Here is a 26,457-nt window from a genome sequence, read left to right on the forward strand (position 1 = left end):
GATGACATTGGCTCCACGGTGAACCTCTGCGCTCTTCTGAAGCCAGACAGGCCTCTGAACTTGACAGAGCGGCGATGATAAATGAGCCTCGGTGGCCATTCTCTACACTTCCATTCCCATCTGATCCATCTGCATGATAAATCTCAGAGCGCTGATAGGATCTAAATCTATATGCTGAGCGGAGGTAACCTCAGATGACCCTGACTGAAATATTAACGAACCATTTACATCATCTTAGCAGAAGGTTAATGCACACTAAAAAGTCTTGTTAAATGCTCTCACTGCACCTCACAGGAGGAAGGTGTAAGTCCTCCCTGTTTCACCCACTTCCTGTTTCCACAAACCCAAGATGGGGGACACACCCACTACAAACCCACAACGGCAGAGGCATAGGTAACGATTCATCAAAACCTTGCTTTCTTGAAGATACACTTGGTATAGCACAAATGAACTTTAAGGCAAATGAGCTGAAATGTATGTTTTATTAATCTACATTAAAGTATGCACTCATTGTGCATAGACGTAATTAATACGTCAAAATAGTGCATATTTCTGAACATTTCTGCTTATACCGCATACAGCAATACCAAACCGTTGTCTGGAAGCACGTGGCTACAGTCTAGTTTCACTAGTGGAGAAAGCAAAGCATCAAGATTTCAGCTCCATCTGCTGGATCAAAAGAAAAACACAGTTTCACAGCAGACTGAAATCAAACTGGCATAGACAGAATTTATATTTGTGACCCTGGACCACAAAACCAATCGTAAGTAGCACGGGTATATTTGTAGCAATAGCTAACAATACATTGTATGGGTCAAAATGATCGATTTTTCTTTTATGCCGAAAATCTTAAGGATATTAAGTAAAGATCATGTTCCATGAAGATACTTTGTAAATTTCCTAACTTAAATATATCAAAACTTAATTTTTGGTTAGTAATATGCATTGCTAAGAATTTCATTTAGACGACTTAAAAGGCAATTTTCTCTTTCTTTTGATTTTTTTTTCCTTTTTTCCTTTTTTTTTTTTTTGCACCCTCAGATTCCATATTTTCAAATAGTTGCATCTCAGCCAAATATTTTCCTATCCTACCAAACCACCACTTTCCATCAAATGGAAAGCTTATTTATTCAGCTTTCAGATGATGTATAAATCTCAATAAAAAAAAAAAGACACCATTATACAACTAACCATTTTATAATGCAATGCACACAACTTGACCTTCTTTATTTCATTTCACAAATGAACCAGAATATGACTGAAAATCTCTTTCTTGACCCATTAATTAAACAATTTTTTTAAACAGAATTACATAAAAAAAAAATCAGAATGAAAGCTAGAGGGTATTCAATTAAACAGGTAGAATTAATTGAATTGTATTAACATAATACAATTTAATAGCATTATTGTTGTTGTTGTTGTTGTTGTTGTTGTTGTTGTTATTTTCCCACAATATAAACATGTTTAAAAAGAAATATTTTTTAAACTGTTACTTTATAATCTAATTTACTAATTAATTTAATAGCATTGTAATTATTATTGTAATTATTATTGTTATTACATATTTTTCCACAATAAAAAAAAATTAAATGCATTTTAATTGCTACTTTAATATAATTTAATAATTAAATAGCAATATTAGTATTGTTGTTTCTATTTTCTAAAAATATAATGTGTTTAACAAGAAAATGTATTTTTTTTTGTAATTGTTACTTTATAATTTACAAATAAATTTAACAGCATTATTATTTTCCCCACAACATAAGTTTTCTAAAGGCATTTTAAATGTTACTTTATAATATAATTTAATGATTAATTGTGTGTGTGTGTGTGTGTGTGTGTGTGTGTGTGTGTGTGTGTGTGAGATATATATATATATATATATATATGCATTATATTATTATTATTATTATTATTATTATTATTATTATATATTAATTATGATTTAAATTTTTCCACAATATAAAACGTTATTTATTTTTACTTTATGATATAATTTAATAATTAATTTAATAGCATTGTTATTGTTATTGTTATTATTATCATCATCATCATTTATTATCATTATTATTATTATTATCATCATCATCATTCTATTTTCTGATCATATAAACAAATTTTTTTTTTCAATTTTTACATTATAATATAATTTACTAATTAATTTCAAAGCATCATTATTTTAAGCATTTTAATTTCTACTTTATAATATAAACAATTTAACAGCAGTAATAATAATAATAATAATAATAATAATAATAATATAATAATAATAATAATAATAATAATAATAATAACTAATTATATTTTCACACATAATATACAAAACATTAATATAATTTTTTTTTTTAAAGCCAGAACACAGCACTTACTGAATTAAACAAAAATTAAATAAATAAATAAAAACATTTTGTAATTATTTTTAATAGTATAATACATAATTAAGTACTCATTTTAATTTACAGTAATTAATTACAAAACATAATTCAAGTGTATTTAAAAAAAATGACCTAGAATACAACAGTTTCTATATTTTAAAAAATGTAATTATTATTTTAATTTTACTTACATGACATAATAATGTAAAATTATAATAAATTTTAATTGCATTTATTCAGTAATTAAATTGCATTTACAGACTAGATAGATATGCAGTGCCCCAGCCTTTAAATCCAAGCATGGCCAAGTGTCTCTTGTGCACCTGCTTGCTTGATCCTGGCACTTGGGTCAAATTTCACTTTGACTGTCATTTCAATACAAGAAAATCCAAATGCAATGCCAGTCCTGAGTGATTCACCACAGTAGAGCAGCAGGATCTGGATGTGTTAATGACAGGGTTACACTAATCAGTGGCATTTATGTGATGCTGGCCTCTGCTCTCTGCACTGTACAGCTGAGGGCCATTTGTCGAAAGTGAAGCAGCAATCCAGAAACACGCAGGAGCTCAAAAGGCCTTTGAAGCTGTATAAACTGAGCCAGTTGTGAAAAGTGTGTTGTGAAAGAGCAAAGCTAATGACCTCCCATGCCCCATTACCAGCCAATCAGCCTTACCACACTGCTCCTCTCTGCCAGGTGGCTGAGGGAACGTTGCTGAGACAAAAGCACAAGAGACTGAGTGGATACAAAGCCAAACAGCAAAACAAGCTGAGCCTGAACGGGCCGAGGAAATCCTGTGTGTCTCTGCATGCCCGGGCAGGAGCAGGGTGTGTGTTTGTGAGGCCAAACCAAATGCTATAACACCGTTTTAACACACACAGTTGTGTTTGGCTTCTGCCATCAAAAACATATTTCTATTAAGGGCTGGAATGATATTTCAAAGCATTTTAACCAGATTATTTTCTTGAGAAATGATGCATTTAAAAACAAAACTAAATTTTCCAACACAACGAATAGCTAAAAGCCTCATCTAAGAGTGAACAGAACTGTTCCTAACTTCCTAACATTTCTACAACGCATATGCACTGGGAAATCTGCAGACACCGCAATGATCTGAATTAATACATAAATGAAAAGTTATTAACATTCAATCTACTCCAGGACAAATGCAAAGGTTCTTAAAGACATTGTACATGTTCATTTGAGAATCTGGGTGACACAGATTAATATACAAATACAAAGTCTATTTTAAACATTTGGATAAAAACAAAAGAGAGTTTAAAAAAAAATACAGCTTGAATCCTTTGCAAACTTCACACCACTGTTATAAATTACCCAGAAACAAGAGTTTACCATAATTCTGGATAACTTCCATACAATCTCATCCAAACACATTAGAGTAGCACACAAGCTTGATGCAAAAGTTACTAAAGGTATGATTCTGTACTTGCTAAAGGAAGTTTTTTTACTTGGGCCATTAAGAAGCCACCTAAAAAGTAAAAACCACACAGGATGCTAAAGCAACCCAGTTAAAAAAAAAAAAAAAAGACAAAAAAAATATATGCATGCACAGATGCATAAATAAATGCATTAAGAAACAAATGCATTAATGCATAAAATATAAATAAACGCAATTAATTAATGTAATGCATAATCTAATAAATAAATGCATTAAAAATTACATAAATGTCTAAATAAATTAACAAAACTTCAGCAGGACAAATTACTGATACAGTTCAAGCCAAAGGTTTACATACACCTTGCAGAATCAGCTAAATGTGAATTATTTTAGCAAAATAAGAGGTATCATACAAAATGCATGTTATATTTATTGTGTACTGACCTGAAGATATTTCACATGAAAGACATTTACATGTAGTCCACAAGAGATAATAAAAGTTGAATTTATTTAAGAAAAATGACCCCGTTCAAAAGTTTACATACACTTGATTCTTAATACTGTGTCAATACCTGAATAATCCACAGCTATTTTTTTTTTTTTTTTTTAATAGTGTTGGCTGTTCATGAGTCCCCTGTTTGAAAAAATGCAGTAAGGGAGGAATTTGAAGATCAAGGTAAATGTAACTTATTTTGTCTTCTGTGAAACAAGTATCTTCTGTAGCTTCTGAAAGGCAGTACTAAACGAAAACAAATATGATATTTAGGCAAAATAAGATAAAAATTTAATAAATTGCATCATGTTTCCTTCCAGAAGCCTCAGTTAGCGTTTGAACTTTCTGTAATAGTTGCATATGAGTCCCTCAGTTGTCCTCAGTGTAAAAAGATGGATCTCAAAGTCATACAGTCATTGTTGGAAAGGGTTCAAATACACAAAAATGCTAAACCTGATGCATTTTTCTGAGAAAAAACAAAACAAAAAAAAACAATGGGCAGTTTAACTGTTCAGGACAAACAAGGGACTCATGAACAACTATCATTAAACAAAAACAAAAGCTGTGGATCATTCAAGTAACAACACTGTATTAAGAGTCAAGTGCATGTAAACTTTTGAACAGGGTCATTTTTATAAATTCAACTATTATTTTTTCTATTTTCTATTATGTAAATTTATTTTATGTGAAACATCTTATTCAGGTGAGTACTAAATAAAAAAAAATGACATGCATTTTGTATGATCCCTCTTATTTTGGTCAAATAATTAAGATTTTGCAGATTCTGCAAGGTGTATGTAAATTTTTGCTTTCAATTGTATATAAGGCAAGGTGGTCATACGTAAATGTCCTCATGGTTGTGACATCACATCATGACACTTTCTCACCCATTTTAGCATTTTAGATTCTATGGTCTGGGCAGACTGAAACGGTGTGTGCTGAAAATTAGATTATAACTGCACAGCACACTGAACTCTCCAAGATCAAAACTGCATGGCCATTCCTTTTGCAATGATATGCAGACTCACTAAAGCAACACAATGTAAGCAGAATGCACTGAGAAATGATGAATTCCCAGCATTGTATTGCTGAATGGATCTGTGCACTAATCCTTTAGGAAGAGGGTTGGGATGAGAGCTGGAGACTGAAGAGAAGAGCTCCATCTCTACATGACCATCAGCAGCAACAGCGCTGGATTACACAGGCATTAACTGAAGTGCATTCCACAGCTGGCTAACACTTACATAATGCTCAGATGATGCTGAACTCACTCCAGGGGGCCTCAGCAACAAACTTAACATGTAACATGCACAGATATGAAGAGTACACATGTGCAGTGAGTCAATTCAAAGCCGAGTCTGGCATATGTAACACTACTGAGAGCCAGTCCCATTGATATAGATGGCGACTAATGACAAGACACTTAAAATCTACAAGAAATGGCAAAGACAGCCAGCTGAGAAATTAAAAACGAAGCAGCCTTCAGACTCACGTAGCTAAAAGGGCCCAAATACTATGGTTGCATCTCTAGGATAAGCCGATGATCTGATGCATTTCTGCATAAGGATAAACTAATCAAACTGGTTTTGGATAGACCAAAGCACCACAATGTGACGTCCGATGATGTAGAACAAAATATACTGTGCTTTAGAGAATATTTATCAACTACAATGTTTATTTGAAATCGAATTTTTTCCACCAAAATGAATTATTTCCCCCAACTCTCAAACCAATGGCCTCCAATGTTGTTTAGTCTCCAAATGTTTTTCAAAGTATCTTCTCTTGTAGCCCTAATATGCAAATAATTCGCCATTGTCTTCAATCATCTCTCTACTCTGTTTATGTGGTAAGTGAAATTGTATGTACTGTAATGTAACAGGCTAACTTGCTAGCAAGCAGCTAATCATGTCCCCTTAGTGACTCGCGTTATTTAATCAGAACGCGTTATTTGTTTTCCGTTCTGAACACAGCGGTTAATTAGGCACGCCATCATGTGGTCGGACAATATTGCCTCTTAATTATTCTGCCATTGGTGCAATTACAATGTATCTAATATTTTTATTTTTAAAAATCGCCATACCTCAATTTAATAAAAAATTAAATCTTCTTAAAACGTAAATTCAAATTAATTAAAAAAAAAAACAAAAAAAAAAAAACGAAAGATTCTCCCAGCCCTAGCTATCGGCAAATGTTTGGTTACAGACGTTCTTCAAAATATCTTCTTTTGTGGTCAACACACGAAAGAATCTCATTCATGTTTATAATTACATGAGAGTAAGTAAATGATGAGAATTACATTTTTGGGTGAACTTTCCCTTCAACATAAAATGAATGAGGCATGATAAACACCTTAACCAATAACCGATCAGCTTTCTACAAAAAGAGTTCACAACTCATGAAAGAAGTCTTGCCCTGAGAAACGGCTGATCCCTGAACAGCTAAGAAGTGATTTTACAGGAGATTATTTTGTCCGATCTTATCCGTTCTGACTGTGAGAAGGCTACTAGAGGTCAACAACGTGCACAACCTTCCCTGCCCTTTACACACAACAACGCTAATCTCACTGCAAACGGCCCTGGACAGTGTAAGTATGGTTTACTCCAAGTAAAGAATGGGTTGCTGTATAATGTTAACTCTTGACCTCCAAGGGCATTTGGTAAAAATGACATATAGAAGGCCACGATTTCTCTGTTTATGTACATGAAAACTCTACATGAAAACTACAGGTGACACCAAATCGGACACCAATTACAGGAACAAATCCCTCTTTATTGGTTTATGACATTTTAGTTTCCAGACCCAAAATTAAACACACAATATGTTGCAGAACCTACCCAGGCACATTGGAAATGTGTGCCTTCTCTACCTACATTTCTCCAAGTATGTCAAAAATGCAAATAATGCAAATTGCTGCAGTTTCCGGTTGAAATGAACATTAGAAGCTGTAAAACTCTAAAGACTTTTATTCCTTTTCACACAAACAGGGTTCATTCAGATACTGTAAAATTGAATTTGAGGACTGAAGGACTTTTCAAGCACTACTTTTTTGATTTTAAGGACTTCAATCAGAGATCTCACTTATGGTTTGGAAAAAAAAAATTTGGGAAACAGTTTTGAAGCCACGATCTGAATCAAATTATTCACGATGCACACTCCTAGGTTCCGATGTAAAGCGAAAGATTTTCAAACCCGCTCTGAAGTTCCAAACTAAAATCAAATGATTGGCGATCCACACTCCAAATCTGAATATCATTCAATTTGCAGAATGATTCAAGAACCGCTCCGATGTCGAGATTTGAATTAAATAATTTGGGGATACACACACAATTCTGATCTAAATCACATGGTTCGCAATACGCAAATTGAGGTTCCGATCTAAATCAACTGATTCACAATACATAAAGTTCCAATCTAATTAAAATGATTCACGATACGCGACTTGAGGTTCCAATCTAAATCAATTGATTCACGACACGCAAAGTTCCAATCCAAGTCAAATCATTCACGATACGCAACTTGATGTTCTGATCTAAATCAATTGATTTGTGATATGCAAAGTTTTGATCCAAGTCAAACAATTCACGATACGCGACTTGAGGTTCCGATCTAAATCAATTGATTCACGATATGCAAAGTACTGATTCAAGTCATATGATTCACGATACACGACTTAAGGTTCGGATCTAAATCAATTAATTCACGATACGCAAAGTTCCGATTCAAGTCAAATGATTGACGATACACAACTTGAGGTTCCAATCTAAAACAAAAGATTTGCGAACCCGCTCTAACACCATGTCGCACCGCGCCGTCTGTCTACACTGGACCAAAGCGACCGTTGCAAATCACTTAAACTTTGTGTGAGCACGTCATAAATAGAACGCGGCAGCAGATTACTGTCAGGGATTTGCCGTGTCGCGCCGCATCCAGTGAAGACAGCATAATAGGTTCTATTGTAATTTGTGAGGTGAAGCGCTTCAGTATGAATCCCGTGAAATGGCAGTTCAACAAAAAGGCTGAAACCCATGTACAGGGAAGTTAAACTTCACTTTTGCATTCATTAACACTATCAGATAGGTTTATTATTTTTTTTTTTTTTTAACACAGTAAAGCATTAACCTTTTAGCGACACTCCCCGGATATTTGAATTCTGAACCACCGCAATACGTACCTGGAGCAACATCATAAAAATGCAGCAATACATTCCTGTAACAATGTAATAAAGTCCACAGTCATGTATTGAACATGCGTTTTAGCACCACTTATTGGACATTTCACTTTGAAACTGCCATAAAACATGGTGTAAGGTGAGCAATATTGTGCAGAAACATTGCACATATTCAGTGTTGGGGAGGTTACTTTGGAAATGTAATAGATTACAAATTACCCTATTTAAAATGTAATAAGTAGTGTACCTTTTCAATTACTTTATAAAAGTAAAGTAACTGATTACATCTGATTACTTTTAAGTTTCTAATGTATATTTTCAACTAAATCATTTCAATTTTATACCAAGCAGGTGTGACCTTACAGTAGCACTCTGTTTACTGTTAGAATTTCAAAATCTTTCATCACTTGAATTAAGATTATATTAATTTAATTTTAAAGTACAGCCACCACAAAACCAGACCTTATAACAAAAAAATTGTTTACTGTTGTTACAAAATCAAATTTTTCCATAACTTTGACAGGACACACTGGCAAGTAACAATGCCTTGAAAAAAAAACTTAAATCTTAAAAAAGATTTCTTGAATGTTTCCTCTAAAAAAGCAGATAATTATTTTTAGTTAAATTTAAGAAAAAAAAAAAAAAAACACAATTCTAGATTATAATAATGTAGTAAAAACACGTTTTTTTTTCTTCTTACTGATATAATAAAAAAATAGTAAAAATCTGCATACTATTATTTTTTTACCACTATTTGTGAAGGGAAATCATTATACCACACAGGGCTAATAATTATTTCTCACTAACAGAAGCAAGAATAGATTCTAGAATAGATACTGCCAAATCCAAACAGACTCCATCATTGTAGCTTTGTCATAAAATCCATGGTATTGTTTATTTATTTATTTTTTATTGTTTTAAATAAAGTTACATTTCATCTAAAACACTGCTTAGATTCAATGACCAACTGGGACAAAATGGGACAAACTAATTGAGAGATTTGTCCACTAGGTGGCATGTTAGGTCAACATCGATCATTATAGAGAAAAGTGTCAAGCCCTGGAGAAAAATAGATTTATATTTTTCGAAAATAAAACTGCAGCGGATTTTCATCCTTCAAATCATTACTCACGTTTCAGCTGAAAATCACGCAGTAGTCTAAACACTGATTTTACAAATGACACTCAAAATTAAAATGGTTTGAAAATGCGATATTTTTTTGTGAAAGGGTTCAATAATACAAGTGTGTCTGGTAAAGGCAGCTAGCAGGCTAGCTAATTTGTTATGAACGCTTTTAATATTGATCTCGAATACACAAAGGGGACGATGAACGCGCTGGCAAAGAGGATTAACGTAATTGGCAGACGTAGTGCGTCGCAAATTCAAACCGGAAAACCAATCAAAAGCATCAGAATAGTACCGCTTTATTAAATGGCCTTAGCAGAAGGCATCGTGCATATCAAAAACAGGCAAAGCAACAGATAAATATTATTCAACATATCCCAGATTTTTAAAGAAAATTTTTAGATGTAACCCCATTTGTAATCTTTAACATTTTCAGAAGTAACTGTAATTTAATTACACATTTCTCTCAGTAACTGTAACGAATTACAGTTACATTTATTTTGTAATTAAATTACGTAACGCCGTTACATGTAACTAGTTACTCCCCAACACTGCACATATTTCCAATGAGCCTGGGTTGTGCAGAACAGGAGAGGAAGCACTTCAAATACTGGATTCATGTAAATACAGAACACACACACACTCACTTTTGATCAGTGAGGTATAGGGGAAGCCTGCAGGTCGCCTGATATCATGCTTCATAATCCAACTAAAGCCAATTCCTGCTCCATACAAGGAAAAGACAAGCTTCAACTGGAATCCCTCTCTCTCACACGCTTCATTTGCATTTTCCTCACTGCATTTAAGTATGCAAACCCTAAAAAGGTGATGTAAGCCATTCCAGTCGTTTTGCAAACTTCAACCACACATGCCTTTCCCATATTCCTGCTGTCCTCCAAAAACGAGTCAGCAAACCCAAATGTGCAGAATTTGTGATTGCGATTGGCTAACAGACTTTTGCAATTTCAGTGATAGCAGTCAGGCCGTTGGGACATTTTATGCACATTCTTTTCAGACATGCACTGAGGTCAGACTAAAGGATATGCAAGGACAAGAACCGTGAAAGAAACAAACGGGGGAAGAGGAAAAGATGTAAGGAAGAAAGCAACGCCCTTGCACATGCAGCAATTGAGGATGCAATGTAGGTCATCAGAAACAGCAGGAACTGAAAAACACGTGAGAGGAAGAGAAGAGCAAGACAAATGCGAAGACAAACGCTTGCACATCTACCCTTTTGGTACCTGTTTGTTGCCACAGTTCAGTTTGTATGCATTTTGAACTTTTCTTACCACTTTCATACCACAGTTTGGACCAAGGATTAAGGGCAGCCAAATAGGAAATAGAATCAAAATGCATTGCTAATAGAAAATAGATAAATCTATAAAATCTATCCATCTATCAAAATGACTACAAACTAAACAACATTTTTGCTATTGCTATATTATATAGGGCTGCCCTCAAATAAAGATGTTTCTGGTCGACTAGTAGCCATTCATTTTAAATATTAGTTGACTAATTGCATGTTTATTGATAAACCATTTAAATCATAATAATGAGCCTTTAATTGCCTACATAGCCTAATAAGCGCTCAAGTACATGCATAAAGCTTGCCAAAGCAAACCGGCAGAAGTAATGATTATAAATGTATCACAGAAAAACACTACGGAGGCTGCAATAACGTTTTATTTGTTTTGTTTTCGGCTTAAGAGATGAAGTCGGCGACTCGTGATCTCTGCAGTAGTTTAGTAGATGCACCTGTATGCATGTTTCATACGCATTACATAATCTGAGAATATTTGTTTTCCCTTTGAATTGGTTCATCATCTATTTCACTCTCTATAGATACATTTTTCATGTCTGTAAGGCAAGTATACATGAAGTTTTAGGTTTTTTTTCTTGATGCTTTTAAGTTTACAGAGACCAAGATGGCAGAAAGCGCATCCAGTTTGCTTTCAATATTTTACAAAAGCGCAATGTTTTGGCGTTATTGCGAGTGCCCACAAATAAAGATTTGAAAGATGTATTACTCTTATCTGTATGACCATGAATGTCAGAGTATTTTCAGAGCAAGTGACCGCACCGGCGCCTCCATCTGTCATGCAGTAAGCGCGCTATTGTTCAGCTTCTACACTCCGCACTGACACTTAAATAGCGCACATTTTTCTATGTTAAAGGGGCTATATGTAACTTTTTCCCCAAAATAAACGTAACAATAGCCTTTTTATTTGACCATTTATGACTCAAACATCTCCTGATGAGCATACGGACACCTTGTCAGCTCACAGTGGGTGCACTTATAAGCCTGTATCCTATTTTTCCTATTTTCTGTCGGGTCGGATTTTTCGCACACTGTCTGCGGATGTGACGCCAAGCGCGTTCATGTTAAACGTTTCAGATCACTCTGCCACCACCGCTAGTCATATATATTGCAAACAAACTTAGTTTCTCAAACAATATATGTATTTGACTGTTCTTACCTCTGTAAACATAATGTTGACTTCTTTGCAGCGGATGACTTGTGAAGCGTTTACGTACGAGCGCGCGCTGCGAGAGCGAGCAGAAAGGAAGAGCAGTTCCGTTTTTTGGCCACAGGTGTCAGTCGCGAGTATAAATTTCAGCAAGTTACATATAGCCCCTTTAACATTAACCATGTAAAGCCATGTAACGTTGCTACTTCTTACAGTATTTCAGATAAGCCATATTTGAGGTCCATAAAAGATAGGTGAGCGTTTAGATTTATTGTATTACCACATAGATCAGCCCCTAACTAGCTTTATTTGTCCATCATGGACTGCATGACTTTGCCATTTCCTGTGCAAAATTGCAATGCAATTTTGGTCAACCAAGCCTCTTCTTGTTGACTAACAGTTATAGTTTTTCTATAAATTAGTCTAATATTATACAAATAATGGAATTTCACTTTAAAATGTGAATATCTTAAAGCAAATATTCAATATAATAATAATAATACAAAAAGTTCTCGTTAATTTTTTTTTTTTTTTTCCAAATTCCAAATTTCTTATTACAATTATTGGAAAATATTTGGCACAACCAAACGAGAGATGAAGTTTCTGTTTGAGATGGTAAAAACACTAGATCATGAGCTGCTCATATGTAAATATTTAATAAAAAAAACTCAATTGCATCTTGCCTGTGTCGAGTAACCAGCAACATACCAGAAGTAGTGCATTCCACGGAAGAGAATCCATGAAACGCATCACTAGACCATGATATATTAAACACATTTAATGTGTATTTTACCAGTTTCAATAAAATGTACTTTTGATACTATATTAAAACTAATTATTATTGCCGAAGTTCAAAGCTTCGCTCTGAAACACGCAATGCATATATTTAAAGAAATCACAGCCTTTCCAATTTGATAATGGTGCTTAGCCATATTGCAAATTTTGGTTTGATGTTGATTAATCGTGCAGCTCAGACCAAACAATCAAACCAAGTGTGACAACAGTCTAATTTAAACACATAAGGCCTGATCTATAGATAGTAGCTTCCTGTTTAAAGGACAACAACAAGAATAATGACAAAGAACAAGTGAGATACATCCTCATTTGTCATTTCCTTCACCAGTGTCTCCAGCATCCTTCTTTAAACTCTCTGTGCCTCAGTTTAACTGGCTGGGATCTATAAAAAGCACTGGGCCTGCAGGGAGGCCCGAGCCGTGTTCATCTCCTCATCCTCCGTGCCCTGGCAGAGGGGACACATGTTCCCAACCAGCGGCCGCAGGCTTCGGCTGTGACGACACAGAAATGACGTCAGACCTGGGAAGCCAGAGATGCGAGAACAGAGAGAGAGAAGGGATGAGTGACTCACAGGCCTGAGCACCACCCGCTCACATGAGAGAGATGAGACAGCGCTTCTCTGTCTGTGAGCCACATTTATTCATCCAGCACGGCTCCATTATAAACTATTAAAATGATGCACTGGATTTTTAATGCAAGGCTCTGGATGGAGGCTAAATGCATAGTGATGCATTTGGTACTGAAAGTGATAGTTCACTCAAAAATTTAAACTCCATTGATTAATTTACTCACCCTCATGTTTTTCGCACCTGTATGACTTTATTTTGTGCATTTTTGACACAAAATTTGTAGTTTCTGGGTCTAAATTGACTAAAATCTTACGAAATAAGTTCAGAAATTCTTAAACTTTGTAAAGTGCAATTCTTTAAAAAAAAATTTACTTAAAGTTATCTTTTCTTAAGAACTTAAGTAAATAGATAAGAACCTTTTTTGTGTGTGTGAAATCAGTAATAGAAAAAGTCAAGTGGTCCATACGATTCAAGCTTCTGAAGCTAAACAAACACCTTGTAGGACAAACAGACTTAAATAAGATTTAAATAACTTAGAGAGCTATATAACATGTGATTAGAGAGCTGTGTGGAGGCTATCCAGTGAAATAATGAATAAAATTACAGTGCCATTTTTTAATGTCTTATGTTGCTGCCTTATGTTAAACTGCTTTAAATTACTTTTTTTTTCCCCACATCAATCTACACTCCATACACCATATTGGCAAAGCAAAAAACAGGTTTTTACTTTTCAAATGTATTAAAAATAAAAAACTTAAATGATTCCATTGCATAAGTATTCATACCCTTATCTTGCACATTTTACATTTAGTTTAGGAGCATTCATATTGCTTGTAGATGTTACTACACTTTGAGTGAAGTTAACCTGAGGCAAATTCAATTGAACAGCTATGATTTGGAGTAGCACATACTACTCAATAAAAGGTCTAACAGCTGAAAATGCATATCAGAGCAAAAACCAAGCCCTAAGGTCAAAAGAACTACCTGTAGAGCTCAGAAACAGGGGTTTTGCAAGGCACAGATTTGTGGAAAAGTTCAGAAAAAAAAAAATCTACTGCAATGAAGGTTCACAGAAGCATGTAGTCTGCGTTAACCTTAACGGAAGACGTTTGAAACAACCAGGACTCTTTGTAGAGTTGGCCTCCTGGCCAAACTGAGCATTTGATGGAAAAGGGCTTTGGTTACAGCGGTGACCAAGAACCTGATGGTCACTCTAGTTGAGCTCCATGATCATATGTGGAGATAGGAGAAACCCACAGAAGGACAAACATCACTGCAACAGTCCACCAATCCAAAAGTAAAGTGTGGTGGTAGCAGCTTCGTGCTGTGGGGCTGTTTTTCTCCGCGACTGAGGGACTCAGTAGAAGAAAAGCTCAATGCAGCGAAACAGTGAGATAGCCTTAATGAAAACCCAGTCCAAAGCATTCAGAATCTCAGACTGGGCAGAAGGTTCACCTTACAACAGGACAATAAACCCAAGCACGCAGGAAGAGTGGCTTATAGACAACTCTGTGAATGTCTTTGAGTGGCCCAGCCAGAGCCTAAGTTTGAACCCAATCAAACATTTCTGGAGAAACCTGAAAATGTGCACCTGGCCCCATCCAAGCTGACAGAGCTTGAGGGGCGAAGAGTGACAAGAATGGCAGAAAATTGCCCAATGCTGATGTGCAAAGCTTGTCGGAAAAAGACTTGAGGCTGTAATGGTGTTTCATCTAAGTACTGAGATAAGGGTATGAATACCTATGCAATGTACTTATTTCAAGTTTTTTTATTTTTAATACATTTAGGAAGTTGTGACAATTCTATTTTTGCTTTGACATTATGGTGTATGGAGTGTAGATTGATGTGGGGGAAAATTTATTTAAAGAAGTTTAACATAAGACAGACTTGTCTGTGAAAAAATGAAGGAGTGTGAATACTTTCGCAAGGCACTGTATTGTTTCTGCATAAATGTATTGCGTTGTTTCTCACACAAAGCTATTGTTTAGCTTCGGAACTCTTGGTATATATTCACAGAGACAATTTTTATGGTGGATTTTGACATTTTTGGAGATTGTCAGCCTCAGGTTAATATATGATTTAATTTGACTGAAAAAAAAATTAAGAAAGTCATACAGGTTTTGAATGACATAAAGGTGAGTAAACAACATGACTTATAATTTCATTTGTCAAGTACTCTTTTAAGAATGTGTAACTCTAGAAACCTAAAGCAGAACGACAGTAAGATTGACTGATGAAGGGCATCCTAAATTATTGAAGATCTAGTCTGAAAATTATTCAGCCTCTTTTGCAATGGCATCAAAACCAGCTATACTAAAAAAGGAAGTAAAAAAAAAAAAAAAAAAAAAAAAAAAAAAGACTCTACCCACACCTGGCAGAGGCTGTTTGCCTTCACCACAACCACAGATAACCAGAGGATGTTTGTTTCTTCTATTTTAGAGAAAAGGAAGCCAAATGTTACATACATTTTCTCCAGCAGAAATAGGAAGTGAAACCGTATACGGCATGTTATTTTTCTTAATATGCTGTCGACGTGTACATCAAAACATATTCAGCAGGATATTCCAGGAAAGGCAGCAGTTTAGCAAGTTTACTTTCACTTTCAATTCATTCGAAACAAACTATAAACACTTTACAAAGCCATTACTTAAGTTGAGTGCTGAAGTACCCTTGTTTATCAGTTAGACCATAAAACAGTGATCTTCGCCATTTTGATTCAATGGACAGCTCTTAAACTAGTTCATTCACATAACCCGTATTGGCAGAGACCTTCGCACCCATAACCAGCACAGTTCACTCAGAGAAACATGCTGCAAAACTCCAACTTGGTTGCTAGAAACTTATGAAATGGCACAATAGCAGTTGCAACTAACTACGTGCAAAATGTGAAGTAATGTTCACATCATTGACAATATAGGCTAATAGGTATTGTTTTGATTTATAATGTTATTTTTTGCATGAATATGTCTGATTTAAAAAACTAAGTAAACTTTCACTGGTATTGGTATCAGCCACAGAATTTTTAGTGCTGTGAAAACTAAATAATAGGTAAATAGAAAAAAAAATAGATCTCATCAGATTAGGGCTGCAACAACGAATCGATTAAATCGATAAAAATCGATTACTAAAAGAGTTGGCAACGAATTTCATAATCGATTCGTTGTGTCGCGCGACGCAGAGACATTTGATTTAAAAAAAAAAAAAAAAAAACTTTAAGCGCGGAGCGGAGTGAACACACTCGGTCTCTCGTGCACTGATGCTAGCAGAGTTCGGCGCAGGTTTGGCGGAGCAAAAAAAAAAAACGAGCGGAGGTAGAAGAAAGATACATGGCGGAGGCCGAGAAATCCGTGCGACCCAAGTCATCCAAGGTGTGGGAGCATTTCACACTAAATAAACAGAAAAAGTGTGTTAACTGCAAAATATGCAAAAGCGACATTGCATGGCACCGGAGCACCACGGCAATTATCCAGCACCTGAAACACAAACATGTTGGAGTGTTTGATGAGGAAGAAAGAAGTTCAACAGCAGGGTAAGTCACTACAGAATCCTACTTTTGTTCCGTTTTGAAGTGACGGACGTAATGTCCCTGGTGCTGGTGTTTACTTGTTATCCAGCTTGACAAGCATGACAAGTTAGAGTTAGCTCGTTAATAACAGTAGTAAAGCAGGGGTGGTATAGTTCTAAACTTTTTTTTTTTTTTTTTTTTTGCGCGCATTGGGGAGCCGCTCTCTAAACGTGAGGTATTAAAATTGCTTTTGAATACGCGTGCGCTCTTTACTTTTGGTTTCGTTTTAACGATTGCGCAAAACTCTCGGCGTCGCTGAGTGTGCATTCTACAATACAAGAGATTATTTTAGCAAAACCATTTGAAAGTGGGAGGACACAAACAGGATTTTGAAAAGCGTGTCCCCAGTGGAAATTACGCCCCTGCGTGAGCTGAACTCCCGCCGAGTTATCATCTGATGTGAATGAATGCCGAGTTGTACAACATTCTGACACTGAGGCGCCAGAATTGTATCTGACAATGTGCGCTGTCGCACGAAATATAGTATATTTCTTCAAAAGCAGATTTAGTAAGTAAGTTACGTCCTTTGGCTGTTTACTGTTTTATATTCATTTTTCTGCCCGTCGGGCGCGCCCCACTGCAAAAAAAGCTTTTCTTACTTAGTAATTTTGCCTCGTTTCCGGTCCAAATATCAAAAAAAAAAAAATCTTAAATCAAGATTACTAGACAAGAAAAATGGCATGAGAAAATTAAGTGATGCTTAAAACTTCTGTTTGAGATTATATCTCATTAAGATTATTTTTCTTACCCCATTGGCAGATAATTTTGCTTGTTTTAAGCGAACAATCACTTAATTTTGAGGTGTCTTTTTTTCAGAAAACAAGACAATTTCTTATGCTATTTCAATGTGTCTAGTAAATGTATCTTGCTTTAAGATTTTTTAAATGTTTGGACTGAAATCAGGACAAAACTACTAAGTTAGAAAAGCTTTTTTTGTGTGTTTTTTTTTTTTTTTGCAGTGTATATTCTGTGCTTTGTCCCATATAGGTCATTATTGACAAATATATTTGTGTGTGGTGTACTTTTTAATTTAATTTTAAAGTTCTTTTATAGCACTTGGTCATCTTAAGCTGTGTTTAAATGTGGTGTATAAATTAACCTTGCACTTACTACGGTGATGGTAATAATTTAATGAATGAGAGAGAGAGAGAGAGAGAGAGAGAGAGAGAGAGAGAGAGAGTGTGCGTGTGTGCGTGTGTCTTGTCTGTAATTGCTCTTTGGGTTACTTACCTTTACACAACTAGTAACTAAACCAAGTATGTATGTATGTATGTATGTATTTAGTTGATGTAAAAATTGTGCTATTACACATCCTCGTACTATCTTTTTGATTCCAGAAAAAAGAGCTCACTGCTCCACACCTCTATTTTCCCTTCTTTGGCCGGCGCATGGGTGCTGCACAGCTCTTTGTTTTCTAGCTAGTGGAAGAAACTGTCAAATAATACCCATCACACTTACACAGACCAGCATCAGAGCAGAACAGACAACAGATCTGATCCACATGAAAACACACATATGCGGCTAGGGTATTCCTTCAGTCTCTCTCAACTAGCACTACCTCTAGAAGCCCAATTATTCAGCCCTAAGAGGTGTGGGACAGGAGACAGGCTCTGCCATAGACATTCAGCTGGGTGCTGTGCAGGGAATTGAACACTCCAAACTGCAGAATTATCAAGCCTAGATTCTATCAGGGTCAATTAGAAGCATGTCTTCATATCTAGATGAGCATATCTAGTTCTGCAGTGGAAGGCACTCCTAACCTTAAAGGAGAAGTTCACTTTCAGAACAAAAAATGACAGTTAATTCACTCACCCACTTGTCACCCTTTCTCTCGATATAGTGGACTTCCTATTATGCCCATGAGTTTGAACGTCCAAATTGCAGTTTAGATGCAGCTTCAAAGGGCTCTAAATGGTCTCATCAAGTGGAATGATAGCTTATCTTATCTAGCTCTGCGTGAACTGTGTGCATTTCGGTTTGTGACAGTTAGGGCATTTTGAAAAACTCCCATCTCATTATCTTCTCCAACTTTAAAATCATCCTACATCACTGTTTTACCTTTTTTTTGTAAAAGGCCGTTTAATCTTTTTTGCACATTCACTTTGTAAACACTGGGTCAGTACTTCTGCAGCGATGTAGGACGATTTTGAAGTTGGAGAAAATGAGACGGGAGTTTTTCGACCTACCCTAACTGTCTTGAAATGAAATACAGAGTTAACGCAGAGCTAGACAAGTCCACTATATGGGGAGAGATCCTGAAATGTTTTCCTCAAAAAAAGAATGTTTTTACGACTGAAGTAAGAAAGAAATGAACATCTTGGATGACAAGGGGTGAGTAAATGATCTGTAAATTTTTGTTCAGGAAGTGAACTTCTTTAACTGGCAGGAAAGCCAACCAAAACTCATATCTGATGTTTTGCTTCACTTCTAGCAGATCATCCAGTTCAGGTTTGAACCTTGACAGTAAGCGAATAACTTGAATGTGCTGTGGTTTGGAGGTATAAATTACATTTCAGTTTTGCATCCCGGACGAGCCCCCGATTTGTGTCTCGGGTAACAAAGAATCAGCAGTTGCATGTCTGAAAGAGGACAACTAGACCTAGCAGATTATCCAGTTCAAGTTTGAACCTTGACAGCAAGCGAACAACTTGAATGTCCTGTGGATTGGAGGTATAAATCCCATTCAGTTTTGCATCCCGGACGAGCTCCCAATTTGTTTCTCGGGTAACAAATAATCAGCAGTTGCATGTCTAAGACAGTAAGCGAATAACTTGAATGTGCTGTGGTTTGGAGGTATAAATCACATTTCAGTTTTGCATCCCGGACGAGCCCCCGATTTGTGTCTCGGGTAACAAAGAATCAGCAGTTGCATGTCTGAAAGAGGACAACTAGACCTAGCAGATTATCCAGTTCAAGTTTGAACCTTGACAGCAAGCGAACAACTTGAATGTCCTGTGGATTGGAGGTATAAATCCCATTCAGTTTTGCATCCCGGACGAGCTCCCAATTTGTTTCTCGGGTAACAAATAATCAGCAGTTGCATGTCTGAGACAGTAAGCGAATAACTTGAATGTGCTGTGGTTTGGAGGTATAAATCACATTTCAGTTTTGCATCCCGGACGAGCCCCCGATTTGTGTCTCGGGTAACAAAGAATCAGCAGTTGCATGTCTGAAAGAGGACAACTAGACCTAGCAGATCATCCAGTTCAAGTTTGAAACTTGTCAGCAAGCAAACAACTTGAATGTCCTGTGGATTGGAGGTATAAATCCCATTCAGTTTTGCATCCCGGACGAGCTCCCAATTTGTTTCTCGGGTAACAAATAATCAGCAGTTGCATGTCTGAGACAGTAAGCGAATAACTTGAATGTGCTGTGGTTTGGAGGTATAAATCACATTTCAGTTTTGCATCCCGGACGAGCCCCCGATTTGTGTCTCGGGTAACAAAGAATCAGCAGTTGCATGTCTGAAAGAGGACAACTAGACCAAGCAGATCATCCAGTTCAAGTTTGAAACTTGTCAGCAAGCAAACAACTTGAATGTCCTGTGGATTGGATATATAAATCCCATTTCATTGTCATTTCATCCCATTTGTGTCTCGGGTAACAAATAATCAGCGGTTGCATGTGTGACAGAGGACAATATGTTACTTGGTAAAAATTACAAATATTTGGCACAGTGTTTGTCCCATTTGCTAGACTGGTTAAATTGCAGGTCTGCTGTCATTCATGAGTTTTCAAAACTGAAAATGTTCTTATTCTGTTACCTTTTGCATATTGTTGGGCCAATACAGATGATAATATAAAGACTTGAAAATAAGGACTGCATTGTCACGAAACATTATCATTTGCATGAGTCTTAAAGTCTTGCCAATTTAAACATTCAGGTGCAAAAAAGAAATCACTTTGGTACTTGCACATGTCTGACAGTTTTCCGCCTCTCAGATAGTGCTTGATACTTTAATAAAGATTCTTTTATAAAGTGAAGATTGTGCAGTGTTATTTTACATTTGATTATTAAAGTTTTGTAGTTTTTCTTACCGGAATACTAGTCTTAACCCTACCTGAAAAACTTGAAGCACTGTTTACTTCACAGAATCTTTGTTGTATTTATTTGTGCTGTTGCTTGTCTTTAATCATGTTTTAATTTTATATTAGTTAGGCTAGTAGATTTTGCACTGGTATCGAGATTGGAAAAAGAATTGTGAAATTTTACTTGTATTTGAAACACCGGTGTCTTAACAATATTATTTATGCAAGGTTACATGGTCAAAAACAATAACTTTTTTGTTTGTTAAGATCTTTACTTGTTAAACCCTAATTTTATTTCAGTGTTTGATCTGTAAAGACATTTTTATACTCATCATCATTTTAGTTGAAACCAAAATTGGAAGACAACTGGCTCAGTGTTTTTACCCTTATAAATACCACCATCATTCAGAACATGGAATCAATGCCGCAGGTCTCGGTCAAGCATCAGGATTACTTTACATTTGCTATTCAGTCTGTAAACATTCTTCCGAGGAGCACTGAACTGCCCAAACCTGTGCTCGGCAGAGTCACACCCGCATCAGAGACGCCAACAACTGATAGACTGTCAATAGAATGTGCCAGCAGCTCTGAAACAGCCAATTGTTCTCAACCTCAACCTCCAGCAGCAGTAAGGAGGAGACATATCGGGGCACGGCAGGCTCACATTATGATCCTGAATATTCCTCCATGCTAACCCAGGAAACATGAACTTTGGAGTTATTTCTGCATTACAGCTGGGAAAGCTGTTGCCATAATACTATTTGCAAGGTTTTAGAAAGGCACAGAGTTGCACAGTGCTGAGATCTATAATATAGATCTCCATGCTGAATGCTATAAGTGGAAATAAGTTTAAACTTTAATTTGAGCTATCTTGCTGTAAAATTAATCCATAAAAAAGGATCAGTAACGCGTTTTGACATTGGATGGCTAACTAACATTGAACTGAAGAAGGAAACACCCTTTAGAAGGTATTCACATTTGGTAGTATCTCTCATCAGCCGTCTGGGGACAGACAGTGAAAAAAATGCCAAAAGACACGCAAAAGACATTATCGGTCACCCTTCAAATGACGATGCGGGTTGACGCAGGAATGTACAACTGTCATCAGGTTGCATACCAGATACGCTGGAACGTACTGCGCTTTCTAGTACAATGTGCTCAGCACCACGAGACAGGCAGCACTTGAGAAGATTTTGAAATATAATATCACCTCAGCCTCTCTGTATCGCCTGCCAAACCCAATGAACACATCAGAGCAATGCAGAAAAACCTACCGACAAAGTATGTTTTAGTCAATTCCTGTGAAACCTAAAATGTAAATATGCTAAAAATGTTCTCATCCTCAGGCCATCAAGAGATGTAATTGGGTTTGTTTCTTCAATGGGAACAGATTTGGAGAAATGTAGCATTCTATCACTTTCTCACCAATAGATCCATTGCAGTGGATTGGTGCTGTTAGAATGAGAATCCAAACAGCTGTTTTTTTTTTTTTTGTTTTTTTTTGTACAATAATCCACATAACTCCAGTCCATCAATTAACATCTTGTCAAACAAAAAGTTGAGTGTTTAAAAGAAACAAATCCATCAAAGCATTTTAATTTCCCCTGTTGTCCTTATGTCAAAATCCACCCACATTTTTGTTTAGAACTGTTTTAAACTGTTTTGGCATGTAAACGGTGCTTGATCTGTGTAGATTTCTCTCCTGATTCACTACGAATAGAGGACTTGTATTTTAGCTGGAAACAATGATTTTAAGAGTTAAAAACATCTTAATAATGGATATGTTTCCTAATAACACACATCTTTTGTCTTCACAAGATGTTAATTGAAGGACAGGAGTGGTGTGGATTACTTGTGAATTACTGTGATGTTTTCATTAGCTGTGTACATTTTTTTAAAGGAGTCATCGGATGCAAAACACACTTTTACATGTTGTTTGAACATTATTGTGCGTTGGCAGTTTGTGTACACAACCACCCTTTAATGATAAATATCCACCCAGTGGTATTTTTTTTTTTTTTATCTTTAAAAGTAATATCCCCTTTTTAAAATCAGGTCATTCTCAGCTTCTTGTCGGTGTGACGACACACCAACAAAGGTCGATCCCACGATTGCTGACTTGCCTTACCTTAGATCTGCCCTCACCAAGCTGAAACAGTCAGACTCAGATCGCCATTGTGTCGACTCAGGTGCAAGGGAAGACAAGAATGTCTCTGATTGAGCGATTGAGGTGTTCTGTTGATGTAATAGTAGCAGTCGTCATTTACTCCGGACATCTGAGCCGCTGAAGACGCAGAGGATTAACCTTACTTTCATTTTTTTTAAAGGAAAGCGTCGATCCCGATCTACATATGCGTCTATGTTTGTGCGAATCATTTGTGAGTATAAGGTTTTCTAATGCATCTTTGCAAATGGCCTTTCTTAATAATGTGCTAGTTAGAAAGTTTCGCAGCTAAACACGGCTAAATTCACGGCTAAACATTACAGCTTCTCGTCCCACTGCAGAAAGGGGCGGGGCGAGCAGAGCTCATTAGCATTTAAAGGAACATGCAACAGAATAGCTAGCTCTAAAAAGGGTTGATTTTGACAAGGTAAAAAAAGAGTGTTTTTTACACTACCATTGAGACATTTTTAAAGTATGTTACAGACTTCTCATTAAGACCATAAAGAATTATATCAGCTTGTGGAAAATGGGCATCCGATGACCCTTTTAAGCACATTTTCATTTTGTGTAAACTATTTATTTTAGTATTCCTCTAATACCACATGCAAACAAACACCTATCATGGCTGTTACGTGAACAAATTCCTTCCGGTGTTTTAAAAACAGTGTAATAAAAAAACTCACAAGTGACAAACCCTTCTATTTGTGCCACCCCAGCTTTCTGGTTCAACAGAAAACCAGTGTATTGTTCATAGGACCTTCACAAAACCAAGATGAAGAGCTCCAATCTTAGTCAACTTTCAGAGCATCTCTTTTACAGACAAATGTTTATGACTTTGATGAAACCACAAAGCCAAATCAAGAACCACTGTGAAAACTCATCGCTGACTGTTTTCCGTACACCATTATTTGAATACTATAATTCAGTGGTGTTACATGACTCAATGTATCAATGTATTGCAAGAATTGCTCAAATCAACTGCAATGCTCTCTTTTTTGTTGTTTTAAGGTCAGCACAGAAAGAAAAACAAGCCTTGGCTATTTGACACCTCCACAGATGTGTCTTTCTCTGCAGGTGAAGGTTAGGATCCTCACAGGAAAGGTCAAAAACTAGCACAACCATTAATGCGATAATGCAAATTCTTATACTATCATCATTGGTGAACGTCTGTATTTGATTACTATGGATGTGGTTTCTAAGTAGACACACTAATTATGATGAGGATGAAGGATGAAGCAGAATCAGGCATGCGATCAGTTCATGCTTGCACTGAGTGGCAATACTGCGTCATGGTTTATGTGAATTCTATACAGTCTGAACATGTTTTGAAGGCGTGTAGAGTCGCATCTACCCAGGAAGCAGACGCTTTTATTAATAGCTCAGTCAGACCATACAATTTTTTGCCAACAATTTGTATGACAGACACTGCTACGCAAATTTGACTTGCATCAAGTTAGTCACCATTCAGGTTTAATGTCAGGAACAGGAAAAGTGGAGATCAGTCAGTAGATACAAATTTGTCAGCCAATAATTGTGCTAGATCGTCATAAAAATCTAATGATTAACCAGGATAAAACTCACCTTGTGTTAAACCAGCTTTACTATACTTCTAGTTTCAGATAACTATTCAAACAGTACCTATTATAGTTTCAAAGTAGGTACTAGTCACTATTTATTATTTGCTAGTATGTTTTCCAGTTGTTACTAGTAAAGCAATGATCTTACTTCATAGTAGCTGTTTTTAACAACTATCTACCATTATTGGTGTGGAATACTGATAAGGCATAGGTTTCATGCTATTGTAATGTTTTTATTTACTTGTATTTTTAAACAAACCTGCATTTACACAATAAGTGCACTGAATCAAATAATTTTTAAATGTTCATCCACAGCAGTTAGACACCTATTACGAAATCCAAAGCAACTGCTACTAGCAAAATAATAGTTATTAAAGGTAATAACTGAGATATATACTTGTTCATTAGATTGTAAAACAAAGCTAGACATAAGTACTAGTTAAACTATTGAAATATTAGTTGCTAATAGCTAAGAAATATGTATTAGCATCTAACGAATAGTTTCAAGTGAAATTGAGAGGATGCTATTCGCTATTGAAATATTTGCTAATAATTAAAAGTATTAAAAACATAAAAATGTAATGTCAGCGCAAATATAACAGATGCTAGTTAGTTTTAAAGAATATAACGTTAACACAGATTGCCTAAATTATAGATAACGTTAACTATGATGATGATGATGATGATGACACGCACGTCATGTAGCACGCAATCAGTTCAAATGCGCTTGTACTAGAGACAGGATTGCGTCACAGTTACTGTAAATGCTACATAGATTGAATGTAAAGCACTATATCGTGGATGGATATATATTTAACGTTATATACGTCTATCCGGAAACACACGTCTGCACCTTGGCGAAGCTCAAGCGCTTCACGAGGAGCTTGGTTTAAATTTTGCCGACAATTGACACAACAAATTTGACTTGGTGCGTCAAGTTAGTCGCCGTGGAGGAACATCGGTCAATTAGGACAATGATCTCAATACATACTCACCCCATTAACCAGTCCATGATGATTGAAAGGGATAAATCCAAACAGAGCTGCCGTCCCCCCTCTTTTTATCCGGGTAGCCCGAGCTAACAGTCTGGATCGGCTTTCGGCTGTTTTTAATCTCTGGCACTTGTGTTCTGCGAACGAAAGTGCGTTAATGATAGACGCATGAGAGGTGACGGCGGGGCCGGTGGATGAGCTCCAGCGCTCCGATCAAGGACCGCATTGACTTTGACGTTTGGCGAAGGGTGGCAGAAGGATACTTTCTGTCTTGAATGGTCGCCTAAAGCTGCGCTAATCTCTCTGCTGCTGTGCCGGAGTATGGCGGCTCTCCGGTCACCAAAGCATCGTGCTTCACCGGAGAAGGTCTCGGATCGGGGCACGGGGATCTTGCTGAGCTTGTAGGGCAACTGGAGTGGCTGTTTTCAAGCTCTGCCATATACAGGAAATCCGGAAGTAAACACAGGTTCGATGCCGACCCCCTCTCTCCCGGGATGTGGTCGGTTCACCCAAGCATCCTGGGATATGTAGTTTCCCTCGAAACCTGAAGACTACACGCTGACGTGACGTAGTGCGTGCTGCGCAAGAGGCACCGACTTTCAGCACACTGCTCATACTACTTCTCCACCTAGTGTTTTTGCAAATGTTAACTTGAAAAGGGGTTGGACGGTAACAAACAAATTATTGTTACGTTATAAGTAGCTAATAAAGTTATCCTTTAAAATATCATATAAAATCTA

General features: G+C 36.4%; 1 protein-coding gene across 1 annotated transcript in view; it reads right to left on the reverse strand.

The window, feature by feature from the left end:
* mob2b (MOB kinase activator 2b) overlaps positions 1-26,168 on the reverse strand; it is a 61,939-nt gene extending 35,771 nt beyond the window's left edge. Inside the window, exon 1 of the mRNA XM_073850418.1 lies at positions 25,721-26,168. Coding sequence (XP_073706519.1) covers positions 25,721-25,737 — 17 coding nt within the window. The 5' untranslated portion in view covers positions 25,738-26,168. The remainder of the gene's footprint in view (positions 1-25,720) is intronic.
* Between the last annotated feature and the right edge of the window lie 289 nt (positions 26,169-26,457).

This window comes from Garra rufa, chromosome 11, assembly GCF_049309525.1.
Source record: "Garra rufa chromosome 11, GarRuf1.0, whole genome shotgun sequence".
NCBI classification, from domain to species: Eukaryota; Metazoa; Chordata; class Actinopteri; order Cypriniformes; family Cyprinidae; genus Garra; species Garra rufa.